This window comes from Schistocerca nitens, chromosome 5 (genome assembly GCF_023898315.1).
Source record: "Schistocerca nitens isolate TAMUIC-IGC-003100 chromosome 5, iqSchNite1.1, whole genome shotgun sequence".
Taxonomy (NCBI): Eukaryota; Metazoa; Arthropoda; class Insecta; order Orthoptera; family Acrididae; genus Schistocerca; species Schistocerca nitens.
The window spans coordinates 581,344,979-581,362,517 of record NC_064618.1 but is presented as its reverse complement, the minus strand read 5'-3'; the positions used below and the strand labels follow the sequence as shown (position 1 = coordinate 581,362,517).

At 45.2% G+C, this 17,539-nt stretch overlaps 1 protein-coding gene across 3 annotated transcripts in view; it reads left to right on the top strand.

Annotated features, from left to right (window-relative positions):
• LOC126259835 (abscission/NoCut checkpoint regulator) overlaps positions 1–17,539 on the top strand; it is a 183,602-nt gene that overhangs the window by 64,399 nt on the left and 101,664 nt on the right. For all 3 annotated transcript variants that reach the window (XM_049956881.1, XM_049956884.1, XM_049956883.1), the window contains one exon: positions 5,991–6,166. In XM_049956881.1, coding sequence (XP_049812838.1) covers positions 5,991–6,166 — 176 coding nt within the window. The remainder of the gene's footprint in view (positions 1–5,990; positions 6,167–17,539) is intronic.

Below are 17,539 nucleotides of genomic sequence, written 5' to 3'. Positions count from 1 at the left end.
CGCGCGACGACCGCGAGAGCCGCAGTCTGTCGACCCCCAGGTTGCCCGGTCTCTTTCTGTTCATGATCTTGCTGCAGCTGGCTCCTTTATGCCACACAGCCCTCCTCGATCTCAGCCTGAAAAGAAGAAGAAACATAAGTCCCGGGACAAAGAGCCTCTGGTGTCACCGGAGGTCCGTTCCCCAACTTCACAACCGGATTCTGACCTGTCGTTCATGGCTGTCGCCCCCTCCTTGTCGGTGACGGGTGGGGACCCGGCGGTATGACTGGATTTAGCGTGTTCAGCCCCCATTTAAACCATCGTTCTGTGGTTCTCCAATGGAATTGTAATGGATACTATTGTCACCTTCTGGAATTGAAATCCCTTCTTTCGTCCTACTCTGCAGCTTGTGTGGTTCTCCAGTAATCTCATTTTACTGATGCTCACTCACCGACCCTCCTTGGGTTCCATGTTTTCTGTCGAAATCGGGTCGGACCCCTGCGGGCTTCTGGTGGCGTTTGTACGTTGGTCCATAAAGACATTGCTAGCACGTGGATTCCTCTTCAAACTACACTGGAAGCGGTTGCTGTTAGGGTCCACTTAGACTCTGCGGTCACAGTTTGCAATCTTTATCTCCCTCCTGACAGGACTCTTACACCTGCTGCCTTAACTGCCCTTCTTCAGCAACTTCCTCCTCCCTTCCTCCTCCTTGGGGATTTTAATGCTCATCATCCCTTGTGGGGCAGTGCCTTTCCATCTAGACGAGGTCTTCTTATAGACCAATTTATTGCAGACCACGACCTGTGCCTTCTTAATGATGGCTCCCCTACTCATTTCAGTGCCGGTCATGGTACCTTTTCTGCCATTGATCTTTCTCTTTCTTCTCCCTCTCTCCTCCCTTCGTTACCCTGGTCGCCACACAACGACCTTTGTGATAGTGACCATTTCCCGTTGATTATCACGCTCCCTTCCCGATCCCCGATGGGCAGGTTACCTCATTGGTCTTTCCAACGCCCCGATTGGCCTCTATACACTGCACAGGTCGTGCTTTCTCCCTCTTTGTCGGGTTGTATTGATGACGTCCTACGTGACGTGTCTGACGCGATTGTTCGCACTGCTAGCCTTGCTGTCCCGTGCTCATCTGGACCATTTCGTCGCCGGCAAGTCCCATGGTGGAGTATGGCCATTGCCATTGCCATCTGTGATCGCCGTCGAGCTTTGCAACACTTTAAGAGGCACCCATCCGTAGCCAGCCTTACTACCTTTAAACGCCTCCGCGCTAAAGCCCGTTATTTAATCAAACAGAGCAAGCAGATATGTTGGGAACGATTCGTTTCTTCCCTTGGTTCTACTGTCCCTCTGTCACAGGTATGGGCTACACTTCGCTCTCTCCAAGGTTGCCATCGGCAGTCCACCCTCCCAGGCCTTCACGTCCCAGATGGCATTTGTACGGACCCATTAGTTCTTGCAGAACATCTTGCGACCCATTTTGCAGTGATATCAGCGTCAGCCTCCTATCCAGCTGCTTTCCTTCACCAAAAACAGTGGGCTGAAGCTTCCACCTTATGTTTCACCCCTTGTGAGTCAGAATCTTACAACGAATCTTTTACTGAATGGGAATTTCTTTCTGCTCTATCTTCTTCTCATGATACGGCCCCTGGCCCAGATTCCATTCATAACCAACTGCTTCAACATCTCAGTGCTCCACAACGGCAACATCTTCTTCGGGTGTTTAACCATATCTGGCTCCAGGGTGACTTCCCTTCTCAGTGGAGGGATAGCATTGTGGTTCCTGTCCTTAAGCCTGGTAAGAACCCCCTATCTGTTGACAGCTATCGGCCAATTAGTTTGACCAATGTTGTTTGTAAGTTACTTGAACGGATGGTAGCCCGTCAGCTCAATTGGGTCCTCGAATCTCGGGATCTATTGTCCCCTTACCAGTGTGGCTTTCGAGAGGGACGGTCTCCAATCGATCATTTACTTTGCTTGGAATCTGCAGTTTGGCAGGCTTTTTCCCAGCGCCGCCATTTGGTTGCAGTGTTTTTTGACCTTCGCAAGGCCTATGACATGGCCTGGCGCCATCACATCTTACTTACCCTTCATCAGTGGGGTCTTCGGGGCCCACTCACGATTTTCATCCGCCAGTTCCTGATCCATCGGTCATTCAGAGTTCGAGTTGGTACTGCTTTTAGTTCTCCACGGACCCAGGAGACCGGCATCCCACAGGGTTCTGTCTTGAGTGTCCTTCTTTTCCTCATTGCTATCGATGGACTTGTGGCCTCTGTCGGTCCCTTGGTCGTCCCTGCCCTGTATGTGGATGATTTCTGCATTTGGGTTAGTTCCTCCTCGATGGCATCTGCAGAACGGCAGCTCCAGGTAGCTATACGGCGTGCTTCTGCATGGACCCTCTCACACGGGTTTCAATTCTCTCCTTTAAAATCACGGGTGGTCCACTTCTGTCACCGTACTACGATCCACCCTGATCCAGAGCTCTATCTTGCTGCACAACTTCTTTTCGACAATAAGCTCACTTGGCATATCAGACTCCTGAAGGTAGGATGTTTCCGTAAACTCAATGTCCTTCGCTTCCTTGCCCACTCCTCTTGGGGTGCAGACCGTTCCCTCCTTCTCCGTCTTTATCGTGCTCTAGTTCTGTCTCGTTTGGACTATGGTAGTCAAGTTTATGGTTCAGCTGCTCCTTCCACACTGCACGTGCTGGATCCAGTCCACCATCGTGGTATCCGTTTGGCCACCGGTGCCTTCCCTACTAGCCCTGTTGATAGTCTCCTGGTTGAAGCTGGGATCCCCCCCTTTCTGTTCGGCGGTCCCAGCTTCTGGTGTCTTATGCACTCACTATCCGTTCCTCTCCCACTCATCCTTCCTATTCTATCCTGTTCCCAGACCAAGGACGTCGCCCACCCGACTCCCGCCCTCGGGCAGGTTTACCGGTTGGGCTCCGCCTTGCGTCTCTTTGCCGTGATTTTCAGCTTCCTTCTTTGTCCTGTCTTCCTCGCTCCCTCTCCTCCACCCCTCCTTGGTTAGTTCCTCGGTCTCGAATTTGGATGGATCTCCGCCGAGGTCCGAAAGATTCCATCCCCCTGGTGGTGTTCCGTTCCTTTTTCCACCAAATTTTATGGGAGTTTCAGGATGCTGTTGTTTTTTACACTGATGGCTCTAAATCTGATGATCATGTTGGGTATGCCTTCATGTCCTCTGTTGGAGCGGAAAATCATCTGCTGCCACCTACACGTGGGGTGTTTACTGCAGAATTGGTGGCAATTTTCCAGGCCCTTACCTTTATTAAACAGTCCCAGCACAACCGCGTTTTGTTATGTACGGACTCGATGAGTGGCCTTCTTGCTATTGACCGGTGTTTTTCGCGCCATCCCTTGGTCTCTGCCATCCATGACCATCTCGCTGATATTCACTGTGCTGCTTGTTCCATTGACTTCCTTTGGGTCCCTGGCCATGTGGGTATCCCGGATAATGAGCTCGCTGATCGTTTGGCTGGGGGAGCAGTCACTTACCCCCCATTTTCTGTAACCCCTCCTGCAGCGGATTTACGGCTTCACATCAAATCCCACTTCGCACAGTCATGGGCCAATTCTTGGGAGGCTACTACCCTGTCTAGTAAACTTTGAGCGATTAAGGTGACACCAGGCCCGTGGCGTTCTTCCTTTCCCCTCTCCCGAAAGGACTCGACCACACTGTGTCGTCTCCACATTGGCCATACCAGGCTGACCCATGGTTTTCTTTTGCGTGATGAGCCACCCCCACTTTGGTGTTGTGGAGCCTTCCAGTTAGTAGCCCACATTTTGGTAGAATGCCCCCTTCTTTTGGCTCTGCGTGCTAAGTACAGACTCCCCCACACTTTACCTTTGATGTTGGCTGACAATTCCCGGATGGTCTCTCTGGTTCTTGGTTTCCTCCGGGAAAGTGGTTTTTATTCTCAGTTTTAAGGTTTTTAATATCTCTCTGGTGTTGGGGCAGGGCGATGAGTGTTTGGGTGTCTCCCACTGTAAGCCGTGTTTGGAGATTCCCGATTCACCTCCCTGACCGAGATCCTCTTTTCTTCCCCTTTTACTCTGTTTTTACCTTTTTTTTTAAGGGCTAGTTAGTCTCCTTTTCCCATACGTATTTCTACATTCTAGCGGTTGTACCTTTTAAATCACAGGTGGTCTTGCCTATGCTGCTTCAGCATAGCGTTGGGTTCGTTCTCTTGCCGACTTCCCTCATTTTGTTTTTACCAATGACAACATGACTGCCCTTTTACATTTTTACCTTTTTCTGTTTTATTGTTCTGACTTTCCTCAGATGTCCCATTAGCGGAATGGAGCATATTTGAAACAAGGGACTGATGACCTTGCTGTTTGGTCCCTTAAACCTCAAACAACCAAACAACCAACTCTTCCTTTTTCTTCTGATCTTTGAGCATCTCCACATTGTAGACCTTTCTTTTCTCCGACCCAGCCCTTCTCGCTTTAACTGCAATCCTTTCCAAGGTTTTGATTCTTACCAATATATGGTCTGAGTCAATGTCCGCTCCTTGGCGGCTAATCACATCCAAAATATCTGAGGCATGCCATCCATCTATCAGTACATGATCTATTTGATTTCTCGACAACCCATCAGGTGATATCTAAGTCTCCTTCTGAATGTCTTTGTGTGTGAAACACGTGCTTTTAATTATTAGTCCTTTTCTTAAAGCAAATTCAATGTTTCCAACCATTGTTATGTGATTCCAGGTGTTTTCTATAAAGACCTGCCACGAGTTGGTTTTCTTTCTCTTTACCCACTTTAGCATTACAATCCCCCAGTATAATTTTGACATCATACTTTGGCAGCTTATTATATACTTGCTCCAATTTCTCATGAAGTTCTTCTTTCTCTTCTTCAGCTGCATCTTCCATTGGAGCATGCACACTAATCAGTGACAATTTGGAGAATTTTTCCTTCAGCCTCAATCGACATACTCTGGGGTTTATTGTTTCATATCCATCATGGCGTGACTGACGGGTTTCTTTACCATAAAACCTGTTCCCAATCTATTTTTATCTTCCCCACTATTGATCAAGGTATAGTGCTGGAAATCAACCACTTCTGTTTATTTCCATCTTATCTCTTGCAATGCTGCAACATCAATTTGGTACCTCCTCGAGCTTCCTACTGGCTACCCCTGAAGGATACTTCTTACATTCCATGTTCTGATATACCAAAATCGTTGCCATTTGACGTGCCTTGGTTGTCATAAGTTTGAGACAGTTCAGTTCTCTCTGTGAATTGGTTGCTGAACAATGAGTTGTTTTCCGATATGGGGTTGTTAGCCCCATGATCAACCCACAACCTGGAGGACCTGGATTTGTATCGGGTTTACTTCCTTAGGGAGACTGGCTTCACCATGCCTCTAGAGCCCTCCCTGCCATATGTCGTAGGGAATTGAAAAAGAGAAGCAAAAATGATAGTCTTAGGATAGGATAGGATAGGACAGGAAACAGGCTTGATAGGTCACTGTGGGACACACTTCGTCTGGCTCCTCCCTTTTGGCCTGTCCGGCATGGGTGACCCTGCTGGTAGCTTCGCTACCGCTGGCATAGCCCTCTGCATCCAGAGAACACAAACCTCCTCACCCACATGGACAGTGCTACGTTAAGGCGGTGTCCCTGAGGAAACTAATATGTTTGCTGATGCTATTAATCCTCCTTTAGTCACATGGACTAAAAGTGTAGCCTGCATGAACACTAATGAATGCCTTCCCACTCTAGACAGGGACAGACATGTTTCAGACCTAGTAACTTCCTTTTGGGGGATGAGGTTTAAGCCAGTGTAGGTCTGACCTTCAGTAAGTTAACTTGCGGCCTCTGAAAATAAAATCACTACAACTGTAGTCTGTACATCTAACCTTGTCCCTGCTTGGGGTGTGCCTGATGGAGGATTAATAATCTCCATACTTTGTGAAGAAGGGAGTGGAAATCATACATTTCAGTGTGAATGATTTTTTTTTTTTTTTCTAGGTTGGTTGTCCAAACTGTGGCTTCTCGTATTGTGCAAAGTGCCTCAAATATAAGGTCATTGTACCTAAGCTTGGCACATCACCTCATCTTGTTTGCCAGGACTGTTACAAGAAGCTTGAAAATCAACACATTGGCTCATCTGAACCAGTGTTGCCACCCTCGCAAGCAGTTATAAAGTAAGTTATGAGTTTTATTATGATTTTTGGCTGGTACATTTTTTCACACTTTTTATCACTGCACATTTCTTAAATGTTTACAGCTTGCATTTTGTCTGGCTGTACACTTATCTTTGAAAGAGTGGTGCCAACAAAAACGATAAACATGACTCATCTGGTGGTAGTACAATATGATATGCCTCAGAATGGCAAGTATTTGATGGGATTACTATGGGCTATCAAAATATAATTTTTAATTAGATGCTGGAAAATTCTAGGTGGAAGCGTAAACAGTGGAAGTTGTAAAGATGACCTCTCACTTTATAGTTTACATGCTGGCCAATATATAGGCACATAAATTAGAGTGAATTTATATCCAAACTTCACATTAGTGAACATATGACTGATTGTGAGGAAATTGTACAACCTTACATGCCTGATGACTCCTTTGTGCAATCTCCAGATTGACTTTCCTGCAGCTGATTACCTACCCACAGAAAGACCACAAGGCTCCATAGGAAACAGAATTTAATCTGGAGGGGGAAAATCTAATGATGTGCTAAATAAAGCAGCAGAAATGTCTCGAAAAAGTCATCTCATTATGATCCAGGAGTTTGCATTGAGATATAAGGAGCTATTGACAACGTATGGTGGCCCTCCCTTTGTATGAAATTCAGGGATTGCAGTGTTTGTGTGGCAGTTATCACATTGCAGAATGTTGTTAATATGATACTTATTATTTTGTATGTTCTAGACTCTGACCTTTTGAAAGGCACATCCTGGACTTATTTTCCATCTGTATTTGTATTGCTGTTGAGAGACTATACTGCAGTTTTAACTATTTTGGAATAACATGAGAAGTCAATTTGTACAATAAACCATGTACTGACATTACACACACACACACACACACACACACACACACACACCATCAAATTAAGCTCTTTGGTGGGTTCATGTGTGGCTGTCATGGGACTCCACCTTAGCAGCATCTTTTCTATTCTCATCCCCCCCCCCCTCCCCTCCCCTTGGGGAACATATCTGGGGTGTGTTTCGGAATGTGTTCTGCATTTTCAGTGGCTGACATAAAAACAGACTGTTGTTGGTTCCTTTTTTCTTTCTTTATTCACCTTCTTCTATCCTTCCTCCACTTCGGCATTTGAGTCTTCATTTTCTTCTTTCTTCCTGTGTGCTCCTGAAGGCCAAACCACGTGTCTGATATGTAATAAGTGACTGGGTAAAGCATAATTTCCAGCCCCAGGTCAACAGGTGGGGTTTGCATATGCTCCCTGGTGCAGGCTAGGCCCAGGGAGGGGTGATTGCTTAAGTTGCTGCCTTCCCAAATTGCCAATTGGTCCCTCTGTCAGGTGTTGGGAGGTGTGACCTGAAGTATGAACAATCATCTAAGACACATAAGCCCCCCTCTGAGAGGGGGCCCCAGTTGGAAAGAGCGCACCATCGGAGATGCTGACAATCATGGGGAATTTTCTTGCAATGTGAGCCAGTCATCATCTTCGCAGTCAATGTTTACCAAACGTCAACAGAATGGAGCTCCTGATTGAAAGACCCTCCCAGCAGCACCATGGTTCCTCTTGATCACATGTACTGAAGATGGTCAGTCCTTTGCAATGGAAAATCCATTTCTTATTCAGAAAGGTGTTGATGCATTTACTGGCCTTGTGAAATCCTGCTCTCGTTTATGCAGTGGGACTTTGCTGTTGGAGACCACTTCTGATTCCCAAGCACAACTGCTTGCACTTTGCTTATCCACAGCTATTCTGTTCTTGTTGAGGCCCATAGGACTCTGAATTCTTCCTGTGGTGTTATTTACACAAGGCCGTTTATGATCTGACTGAGGCAGAAATCCTAATATACTTCTCTGATCAGGGTGTCATTTCATTACATTGTATCATGAAAAAGGTAGATGCATCCTTAGTGCCCCAAACTGCTGTCTGCTTCACATCTCCTGTGCGGCAAGCTATGTAAATTTAAATATTAACTGTGGTTTTCTTACATGTCACTTCTTTTTCCGTGTGTTTTTGCTTATAGGAAGCTTTAATTTTCGAGTACTAGTAATAGTGTTCCATAGTTTTCGTGTTTGTTTTGAATACAGTCCAGAGACAGTTAGTGCTTATTTTCATTGTTTCCAACAAGAAGTGTCTAGTAACCACAGTTTAGTCAGCTATCAGCCACCTTTAGTGAATTAGCAGTCTACTTAAAAGTTGATTACTTAACTCTCTGCAGTGAATTGTTGATTTCTTAGGATGGATAGGATGTGTGACTGCTGTGTACGGACGCAGGAGGAGCTGGCCACTGTTCGTGAACTACTGAACGTGCTGATGGCCACGGTCAGCTGTCTTCAGGCTGCTGCCTCTGAGTGTAGCGGCAGTGGGGAGTCTGGTGCATCACATAGTACACCCCAGGTGTTACATGATTCACCCATGGTCCCTGCTGTCGAGACATCTTCACAGGTACAGGGCGTGGTTGGGCCACCCTCTCCCCAAGGGGAGTGGTGGGTTCAACAGTATTCGCGTCGCATGAGGTGGAGGGTCAATGTGGAGGCTGGCTGTGTGGCATCGCCTGCTCTGTCTGTGAGTGGACATGTGGCCGCTCCTTCAGCAAGGTCCGAGCAGGCACACGGGGGAGGGGTTTATTAGTGATTGGGAGCACCAGTGTTAGGCAGGTGATTTCCCTTAGGGAAATAGCGGAAAGGTCAGGGAAGAAGGCCAGTGTTCAATCTGTCTGCTTGCAGGGGGTCTCATCTGAGATGTGGAGGAGGCCCTGCCGGTGGCGATGGAGAGCACTGGGTGCACCCGACTGCAAATTGTTGCTCATATCGGCATCAATGACTCCTGCCGTTTGGGTTCAGAGATCATCCTCAGTTCATACAGGCGGCTGGCGGAGTTGGTAAAGGTGGAAAGCCTCGCCCGTGGGGTGGAATCTGAGCTAATTATTTGTAGTGTTGTTCCCAGAACCGATCACGGTCCTCTGGTTTGGAGCCGAGTGGAAGGCTTAAACCAGAGGCTCAGACGATTCTACGGAGATCAGGGGTGTAAATTTCTCGACCTCCGCTATCAGGTGGAGAAATGTAGGGTCCCCCTGAATAGGTCAGGCGTGCACTACACACAGGAAGCGGCTACGGGGGTAGCGGAGTACGTGTGGAGTGCACATGTGGGTTTTTTAGGTTAGAGAATTCCCTCCCTAGGCCTGACAAGACGCCTCCTGAGACGCAACGAGGTAGCAGCAGGCAAAACGCAACAGGGAATGACAATATTAATGTGGTAATAGTAAACTGCAGGAGTGTCTATAGAAAGGTCCCAGAACTGCTCTCATTAATAAATAGTCACAATGCCCACATAGTACTAGAGACGGAAAGTTGGCTGAAACCAGATGTAAACAATAATAAAATTCTAAACTCAGATTGGAATGTATACCACAGAGACAGCCTGGACAGTGAAGGGGGGAGGTGTGTTTATAGCGATAAAATGTGCAATAGTATCAAAGGAAATTGATGGAGATCCGAAGTGTGAAATAATTTGGGTGAAGGTCACAGTTAAAGCAGGCTCAAACATGGTAACTGGATATCACTATGGGCTCCCTGGCTCGGCAGCTGTTGTGGGAGAACACCTGATGGAAAATTTGGGAAATATTTTGAGTAGATTCCCCGACCATGTTATAGTTTTGGGTGGAGATTTTAATTTACCAGATATAGATTGGGAGATTCAAACGTTTATAATGGGTGGCAGGGACAAAGAATCCAGTGAAATTTTTTTAAGTGCATTATCTGAAAACTCCCTTGAGCTGCTAAACAGAGAACTGACTCGTGGTGATAACAATTTGGACCTTCTGGTGACAAACAGACCCTAACTATTTGAAACAGTTAACGCAGAACAGGGAATCGGCGATCATAAAGCGGTTACAGCATCAGTGATTTCAGCCGTAAATAGAAATATTAAAAAATGTAGGAAAATTTTTCTGTTGAGCAAAAGTGACAAAAAGCAGATTTCAGAGTACTTGGCAGCTCAACACAAAAGTTTTATCTCGAGTACAGATAGTGTTGAGGATCAGTGGACAAAGTTCAGAACCATCATACAATATGCATTAGATGAGTATGTGCCAAGCAAGATCATAAGAGATGGAAAAGAGCCACCGTGGTACAACAACCAAGTTAGAAAACTGCTACGGAAGCAAAGGGAACTTAATAGCAAACATAAACATAGCCAAAGCCTTGCAGACAAACAAAAATTACACAAAGCAAACTGTAGTGTGAGGAGGGCTATGTGAGAGGCGTTCAACAAATTCAAAAGTGAAGTTCTATGTACTGACTTGGCAGAAAATCCTAAGAAGTTTTGATCCTATGTCAAAGCGGTAGGTGGATCAAAACAAAATGTCCAGACACTCTGTGACCAAAATGGTACTGAAACAGAGGATGACAGACTAAAGGCCGAAATACTAAATGTGTTTTTCCAAAGCTGTTTCACAGAGGAAGACTGCACTGTAGTTCCTTCTCTAGATTGTCACATAGATGACAAAATGGTAGATATCGAAATAGATGACAGAGGGATAGAAAAACAATTAGAATCGCTCAAAAGAGGAGAGGCTGCTGGACCTGATGGGATACCAGTTCGATTTTACCCTGAGTATGTGAAGGAACTTGCCCCCTTTTTGCAGCGGTGTACTGTAGGTCTCTAGAAGAGCATAGCGTTCCAAAAAATTGGAGGAGGGCACAGGTCATCCCAGTTTTCAAGAAGGGATGTCGAACAGATGTGCAGAACTATAGACCTATATCTCTAACATCGATCAGTTTTAGACTTTTGGAACACATATTATGTTAGAGTATAATGACTTTTCTGGAGACTAGAAATCTACTCTATAGGAATCAGCATGGGTTTCGGAAAAGACGATTGTGTGAAACCCAACTCGCGCTATTTGTCCACGAGACTCGGAGGGCCATAGACACGGGTTCCCAGGTAGATGCTGTGTTTCTTGACTTCCGCAAGGCATTTGATACAGTTCCCCATAGTCATTTAAAGAACAAAGTAGGAGCATATGGACTATGAGACCAATTGTGTGATTGCATTGAAGAGTTCCTAGATAACGGAACGCAGCATGTCATTCCCAATAGAGAGAAGTCTTCCGAAGTAAGAGTGATTTCAGGTGTGCCGCAGGGGAATGTCGTAGGACCGTTGCTATTCACAATATATATAAATGACCTTGTGGATGACATCAGAAGTTCACTGAGGCTTTTTGCAGATGATGCTGTAGTATATCGAGAGGTTGTAGCAATGAAAAATTGTACTGAAATGCAGGAGGATCTGCAATGAATTGACGCATGGTGCAGGGAATGGCAATTGAATCTCAATGTAGACAATGTAATGTGCTACGAATACATAGAAAGAAAGATCCTTTATCATTTAGCTGCAATATAGCAGGTCAGAAACTGGAAGCAGTTAATTCCATAAATTATCTGGGAGTAGGCATTAGGAGTGTTTTAAAATGGAATGACCATTTAAAATTAATTGTTGATAAAGCAGATGCCAGACTGAGATTCATTGGAAGAATCCTAAGGAAATGCTGCCCTAAAACAGAGGAAGTAGGTTCCAGTACACTTGTTCGCCCACTGCTTGAATACTGCTCACCGGTGTGGGATCCATACCAGATAGGGGTGATGGAAGAGATAGAGAAGATCCAATGGAGAGCAGCGCGCTTCGTTACAGGATCATGTAGTAATAACGAAAGCGTTATGGAGATATAGATAAACTCCAGTGGAAGACTCTGCAATAGCTTGGTACGGGCTTTTGTTGAAGTTTCGAGAACATACCTTCACCGAGGAGTCAAGCAGTATATTGCTCCCTCCTATGTATATCTCGCGAAGAGACCATTAGGATAAAATCAGAGAGATTAGAGCCCTCACAGAGGCATACCGACAATCTTTCTTTCCACGAACAATACGAGACTGGAATAGAAGGGAGAACCGATAGAGATACTCAAGGTACCCTCTGCCACGCACCGTCAAGTGGCTTGCGGAGTATGGATGTAAATGTAGATGTTTCGGTAGAGTGGTGCTTCCGATCAAGATCAAAACAGGCTATGAAGTTATCACAGTCATACCACACATTCCAAATCCATTGTACTGCTACCAGTGTCATCATTTCAACCACAATCAAATGTCCTGTCGACACCCGGCCAAATGTGTAACCTGTGGAAGGGATTCTCAGAAGGTCGATTTCCGCCTCCTTCTCCCCGCTGTGTCAACTGCACTGGTGACCATACTGCCTGCTCTCGGGATTATCCCCTGTATCTCGATGAGTGGGCTGTCCAGGAGATCCGGGTAAAGGAAAAAGTGCCTTACTCAATCACTCGCAAGTTATTGGCTAGTTGCAAACCCTGTGTTCTACAGTCTGCCACTTACAGTATGGTTCTTGCTACATCTTGCTCCATGAAGCACTTGGCCATGCAGACATGCGAACTCAAATTCAGCACTGCAGTTGTGAAATCTCCAGTGTCATGGTAGTATCACCTTCTTCTCGTCCAGTTGTGCAACAAGCCACCAATCTTTCACCTCACAGGGTGAAGTCACCTGCTACATGACCGGCAGGCTGGAAAGGACAGAAGGAATACTCCTGCGAAGACTTCCTACATCCCTCCGGCCAGAAAATATCTGAGTCTTCCTCTGTCAACCAGAAAGGCTCTAACTAATTAAACAAAGGCAAATGTTCTTCTCCTTCACCGACTCGAAGATCCTCTTTGACGGTGTCACCACGTGATATCCTCATGCAGCTGACCTCTATGTTGCCGCAGCTGACCTCTGTGTTGCCAGTGCACACTGCCAACCGTTTTTCTGCCCTTGACTCTGCAGATCGACAGAGGGAGAATGCGGACACCTGTGTAGACCACATGAAGCAGGATCCTCCAGCCTCTGCACCCTGCAGCTGCCGATGTGACACTCCTTCATTTTTCCCCTCCTCCCTTTCCTTGTTATGACTCTCCGTTAATGGAACATTCATGGCCATTGATGAGACAAAGAGGGTTTACAGCTGCTCTTATAATGCCAGCGTGTGCTTCTTCTCTGCCTCTAGGAAACAAAATTGCATCCTCATGACTGCTTTGAGCTCTCACATTTCTTCCTGGTCCATTTTGACCTTCCCGCTGAGGACTGCATTCCTTCTTATGGTGGAGTCACGCTGCTCATATGCGATGCTGTTCATAGTCAGTCCATCTCCTTCACTACCCGCCTTCAAGCTGTTGCAGTTTGCCTTCTCCTTCCTCACTTGATCTTTTCCCCTCCGTCATTTGATGTCACCAGGGCAGACTTCCTTCAGCTTATTGGGCAGCTACCTCAACCATTTCTGCTGCTTAGTGACTTTAATGGACACCATCCCCTTTCAGGTTCTCCCAGAACCTGTCTGAGAGGTGCCCTCTTGATTGACCTTCTCAATCAACTTAACCTCCTTTGCCTTAATGCAGGAGCACCCACATTCCTTTCAGACTCCACACACACACACACCTGTTCCCATTTGGACCTATTCTTCTGCACTGCCCAGCTTGCCCTTCATCATGAGTGGTCTGTTCTCTCTGACACATACTCAAGCAACCATTTCCCAAGTGCTCTCCGTTTGCTGACTCCTACCCAACCCCCATGCACACCTAAATGGCAGCTTACTAAGGCTGACTGGAGGCTTTACTCCTCCCTGGTGACCTTCAATGAACAATACTTCCCCAGTTGTGATGACCAGGTAGAATATCTTACAAACGTTATCCTTACGACCACAAAACATTCCATTTCTCACACTTCCTCTTTACTATGCCACGTCCTGGCCCCTTGGTGGACTGAGGCATGCCGCGATGCAATTTGTGAATGGAGACGTGCTCTCTGCATTTTTAACCATCGTGCTACAATGGCAAACTGCATACATTATAAACAGTTGAGTGTATAGTGTAGTCGGGTTCTTTGGGATAGCAAAAGAGCTAGCTGGATTTCATTCACTAGTTCTTTTAACAGCTCTACTCCCTCTTCTGTTGTGTGGGCCAACCTGCAACAGCTCTCTGGGACCAAGATCCATTCCCCAATTTCCAGCTTGACAGTAGCAGACAATGTCATAGTGAACCCTATTGCAATCTCCAACACCTTGGGTTACCATTTTGCAGAGTTTTTGAGCTCCTCCCACTACCACCCTGCCTTCCTCCATCGGAAATGAGCAGAGAAGACTTGGGTGATACCCTTCTCTTCTCAGAATCATGAGTGCTACAATGCCACCATCACTATGAGGGAGCTATATCATGCTCTCACTTCAGCCCAATCCTCCACCCCAGGGGCAGACAATGTTCACATTCATATGTTGCAGCACCTTTCTCTGGTGGGCAAGTACTTTCTGCTTCATATGTACAACCGCATCTGGGCAGATGTCACGCTTCCCAGATGCTGGTGTGAAGCCACTGTCATACCCATACCTAAGTCCGATGAGGACAGGCACCTTCCTTCCAACTACCGCCCCATTTCTCTCACCTCAGCAGATAGGCATGCTGTTTATCTGCTGTGTGTGGCCACCCATCCTATGCCGCCTCCTTTGTTGATGATTGCTTTGATCATCAGTATGGGTGTGAACTCTCCACCATTTAGGCTTCGTGAGGCGGCCCGTGTTCATTTTGGCCTTCATTTGCTTCCTAAGGACTCTACTCCAGCCTTGCTCTATCGTCTTAATTTCACAAGCTTCACATGCAACTTCGCGATAGTACCTTTGTGTACACTGATGGCTCTTGGACTGACTGTGGTGTCAGGTGTGCCTTCATCATTGGCACCAACATTTTCTGGTATCGGCTTATGGAACACTGCTCATTACTTACAGCAGAGCTCTTCACCCGGTATCAGGCTATGCAGTACATTTGGCAACACAGGCTTTTCAATTGTGTTGTCTGCTCTGACTCTCTCAGCGCCATTCAAAAGTTGTGTGTGCTGTACACCAACCATACCTTAGTGCTTTGGGTCCGGGAAAGCTTTCACTTAATCAGTCTTGATGGAACCACTGTGATGTTTATGTGGGCCTCTGGTCACATCAGCCTGACAGGAAGCGAGACCACTCATGCTGCCGCCAAGGCTGCAGTCCTCGTACCTCAGCCTGCTACTTCTTACATTCCCCCCAATAATCTCTGTGTTACCGTCTGTCAACAGGTGGTGTCACTTTGACATCACCGCTGGTCCTCCCTTCATGGGAACAAGCTGTGGCTTATTAAGCCTCTCAAAGTGTGCTTGGACGACCTCCTCTTGGCCCTCACACCATGAGATCATTGTAGCTAGGTTGTGTATTGGACACTGTCTTTTTAACCATCACCATGTGTTAAGTGGAGCTTTCATTCCACTTTGTCTTCATTGCGCTCAATGTTTGATGGTCTGCCATTTCCTGATGGAATGCCCTTTTTTCAACCACTTGTGTTTTTGTTTGTGTTTGCTGTCTGAGTTATCGGCCATTTTAGCGAACTAGGTGCGGGCTGTCAACCGTGTTTTACTTTTTCTCTGTTGTAGCAGTATGGCAAAGGACATTTAATTTTTAGTTCAGGACTTCCATTTCTTTGTGGTGTATTTTATAGACATTTCTCCATGACCCAGTTTTTAGCTGTCTTCTTTTCTGTTGATTGGGAGTAACATGTAGTCATTTTTAACTCCTCTCTTTGTCTTCATGTTCTACAATTGTGACATTAGCGTGTATGACCCTAGTTGTTTTTATGTCCAAAAACAAAACAACTCAGTCACTGGAAGAACTTCCATTCATGTGTCCAAGTGTGTATTTCCTTTTGCAGTGTTGCTCCAATTGTTGTCCCATCTTGAAGACGCGCTGCATCCCTTAGCATGACTCACCACATGCAGATAAATTAATAATCCCACACCATATCTTGCTTTTACCTATGACACCAGATTTTATAGTTTTCATTCCCAAAGTGATATGTATCACCACACTGTCTGAAAGTTTTCAGATGATTTAATTTCAGTTTAGTCATTTACTGAAGAACCTTTCTGGTGCAACTGACAGTGTGGCCTGTACTTGAGCTACTGGAATACATAAAAGAACTAACTGATGACATGGTATCAACTATTTCTAATATCTGGATCTAGATCCAGAGGCCATTTACAACCACAGGGTAACAGAACTGGAGCAGAATTGTTGTCTATTCTGGTAATTTTTTTTTTTTTTAATCCAGCTCATAAATTAGATAACTAGTAGGTTGTATATCACATAGGTTGTATTTGTGATAGATATTATGTTGAATATGTTCGCTAACAATGGTTGCATATGTTGGCTATTTTGTGTTTATAATTTACTGCTTATTTCTGTTCAATAAATCCCAAGTAGTCCTTTCGCAATCACTAATTAGGCTGTGTAACCCATTACAACTTGTACTTCTTATGGAGATTGTTGATATATGTGATCTAATCTATCCGAGACATTTATTCATTTTGTTCTGTAGTGCTGTGTGCCATGTCTTTACCTCATAATTTTGTCATTATGTCTGTCTGTACTCCTTTTTCTGTCTTGTCATATGTGTCCTACTGTTCTTCTCAAGAACCTCATTTGTGCTGTCCATATTCTTTTTGTTCAAAGAATACAGGAATAACCATGGGTTTGGAAATTTCAGTGTGATCCCCAGTTGTTTATTAAAACGCTGTTTACGTTTAGTATAATTGCATTTTCCCAGATGATGCAATCATGTATAATGAAGTACTGCCTAAAAACTGTGCAAGTGTCTAGTCAGATCTTGATAATATTTCAAACTACTACAAAGATTGGAAATTTGTTTCAAATGTTCAGAAATGTAAAATTGTGCTTTTCAAAAAATGCAAAAAGAAGAAGTGTCAGTGAGTCACAGTTGGAATTAGTGGACTTGTACAAGTACATGATTGTAACAGTTTGTAGGGGTATGGATCACATAGGCTCAGTCCTAGCAAAGGCAAGTGGAGGACTATTGATAGGGTACTGAAAGCTGTCAGTTTACAAAGGAGACTGCTCACAAATCACTTGTGTGTCCCTTTTTAGAATATTGCTCAAGTTTGTGGGAACCATACCAAGTAAAACTAATGAGAGGAATATTAAACATATACAAAAAAAGGTGGCAGGAATGATCAGAGGTTATTTTGATTTGTGAAAGAGCTTCATGGAAATGTTGAAAAACTTTAATTGGCCGATGCTTCAATTCAAGATAGATGACTATCATCCCATGAAAGCATGTTTACAAAGTATCAAGAACTAGTTTTATATGAATGATCTGGAGATATTCTTCAGCCACCTATTATTGTTCCCATAGGAATCCTTAAAAACAAGATTGGACTAAATACAGCTCACATAAAGCTCTTCCCACACCTCATATGTAGTTCCATTTTCCTCCAGAATGATACCCAATTTC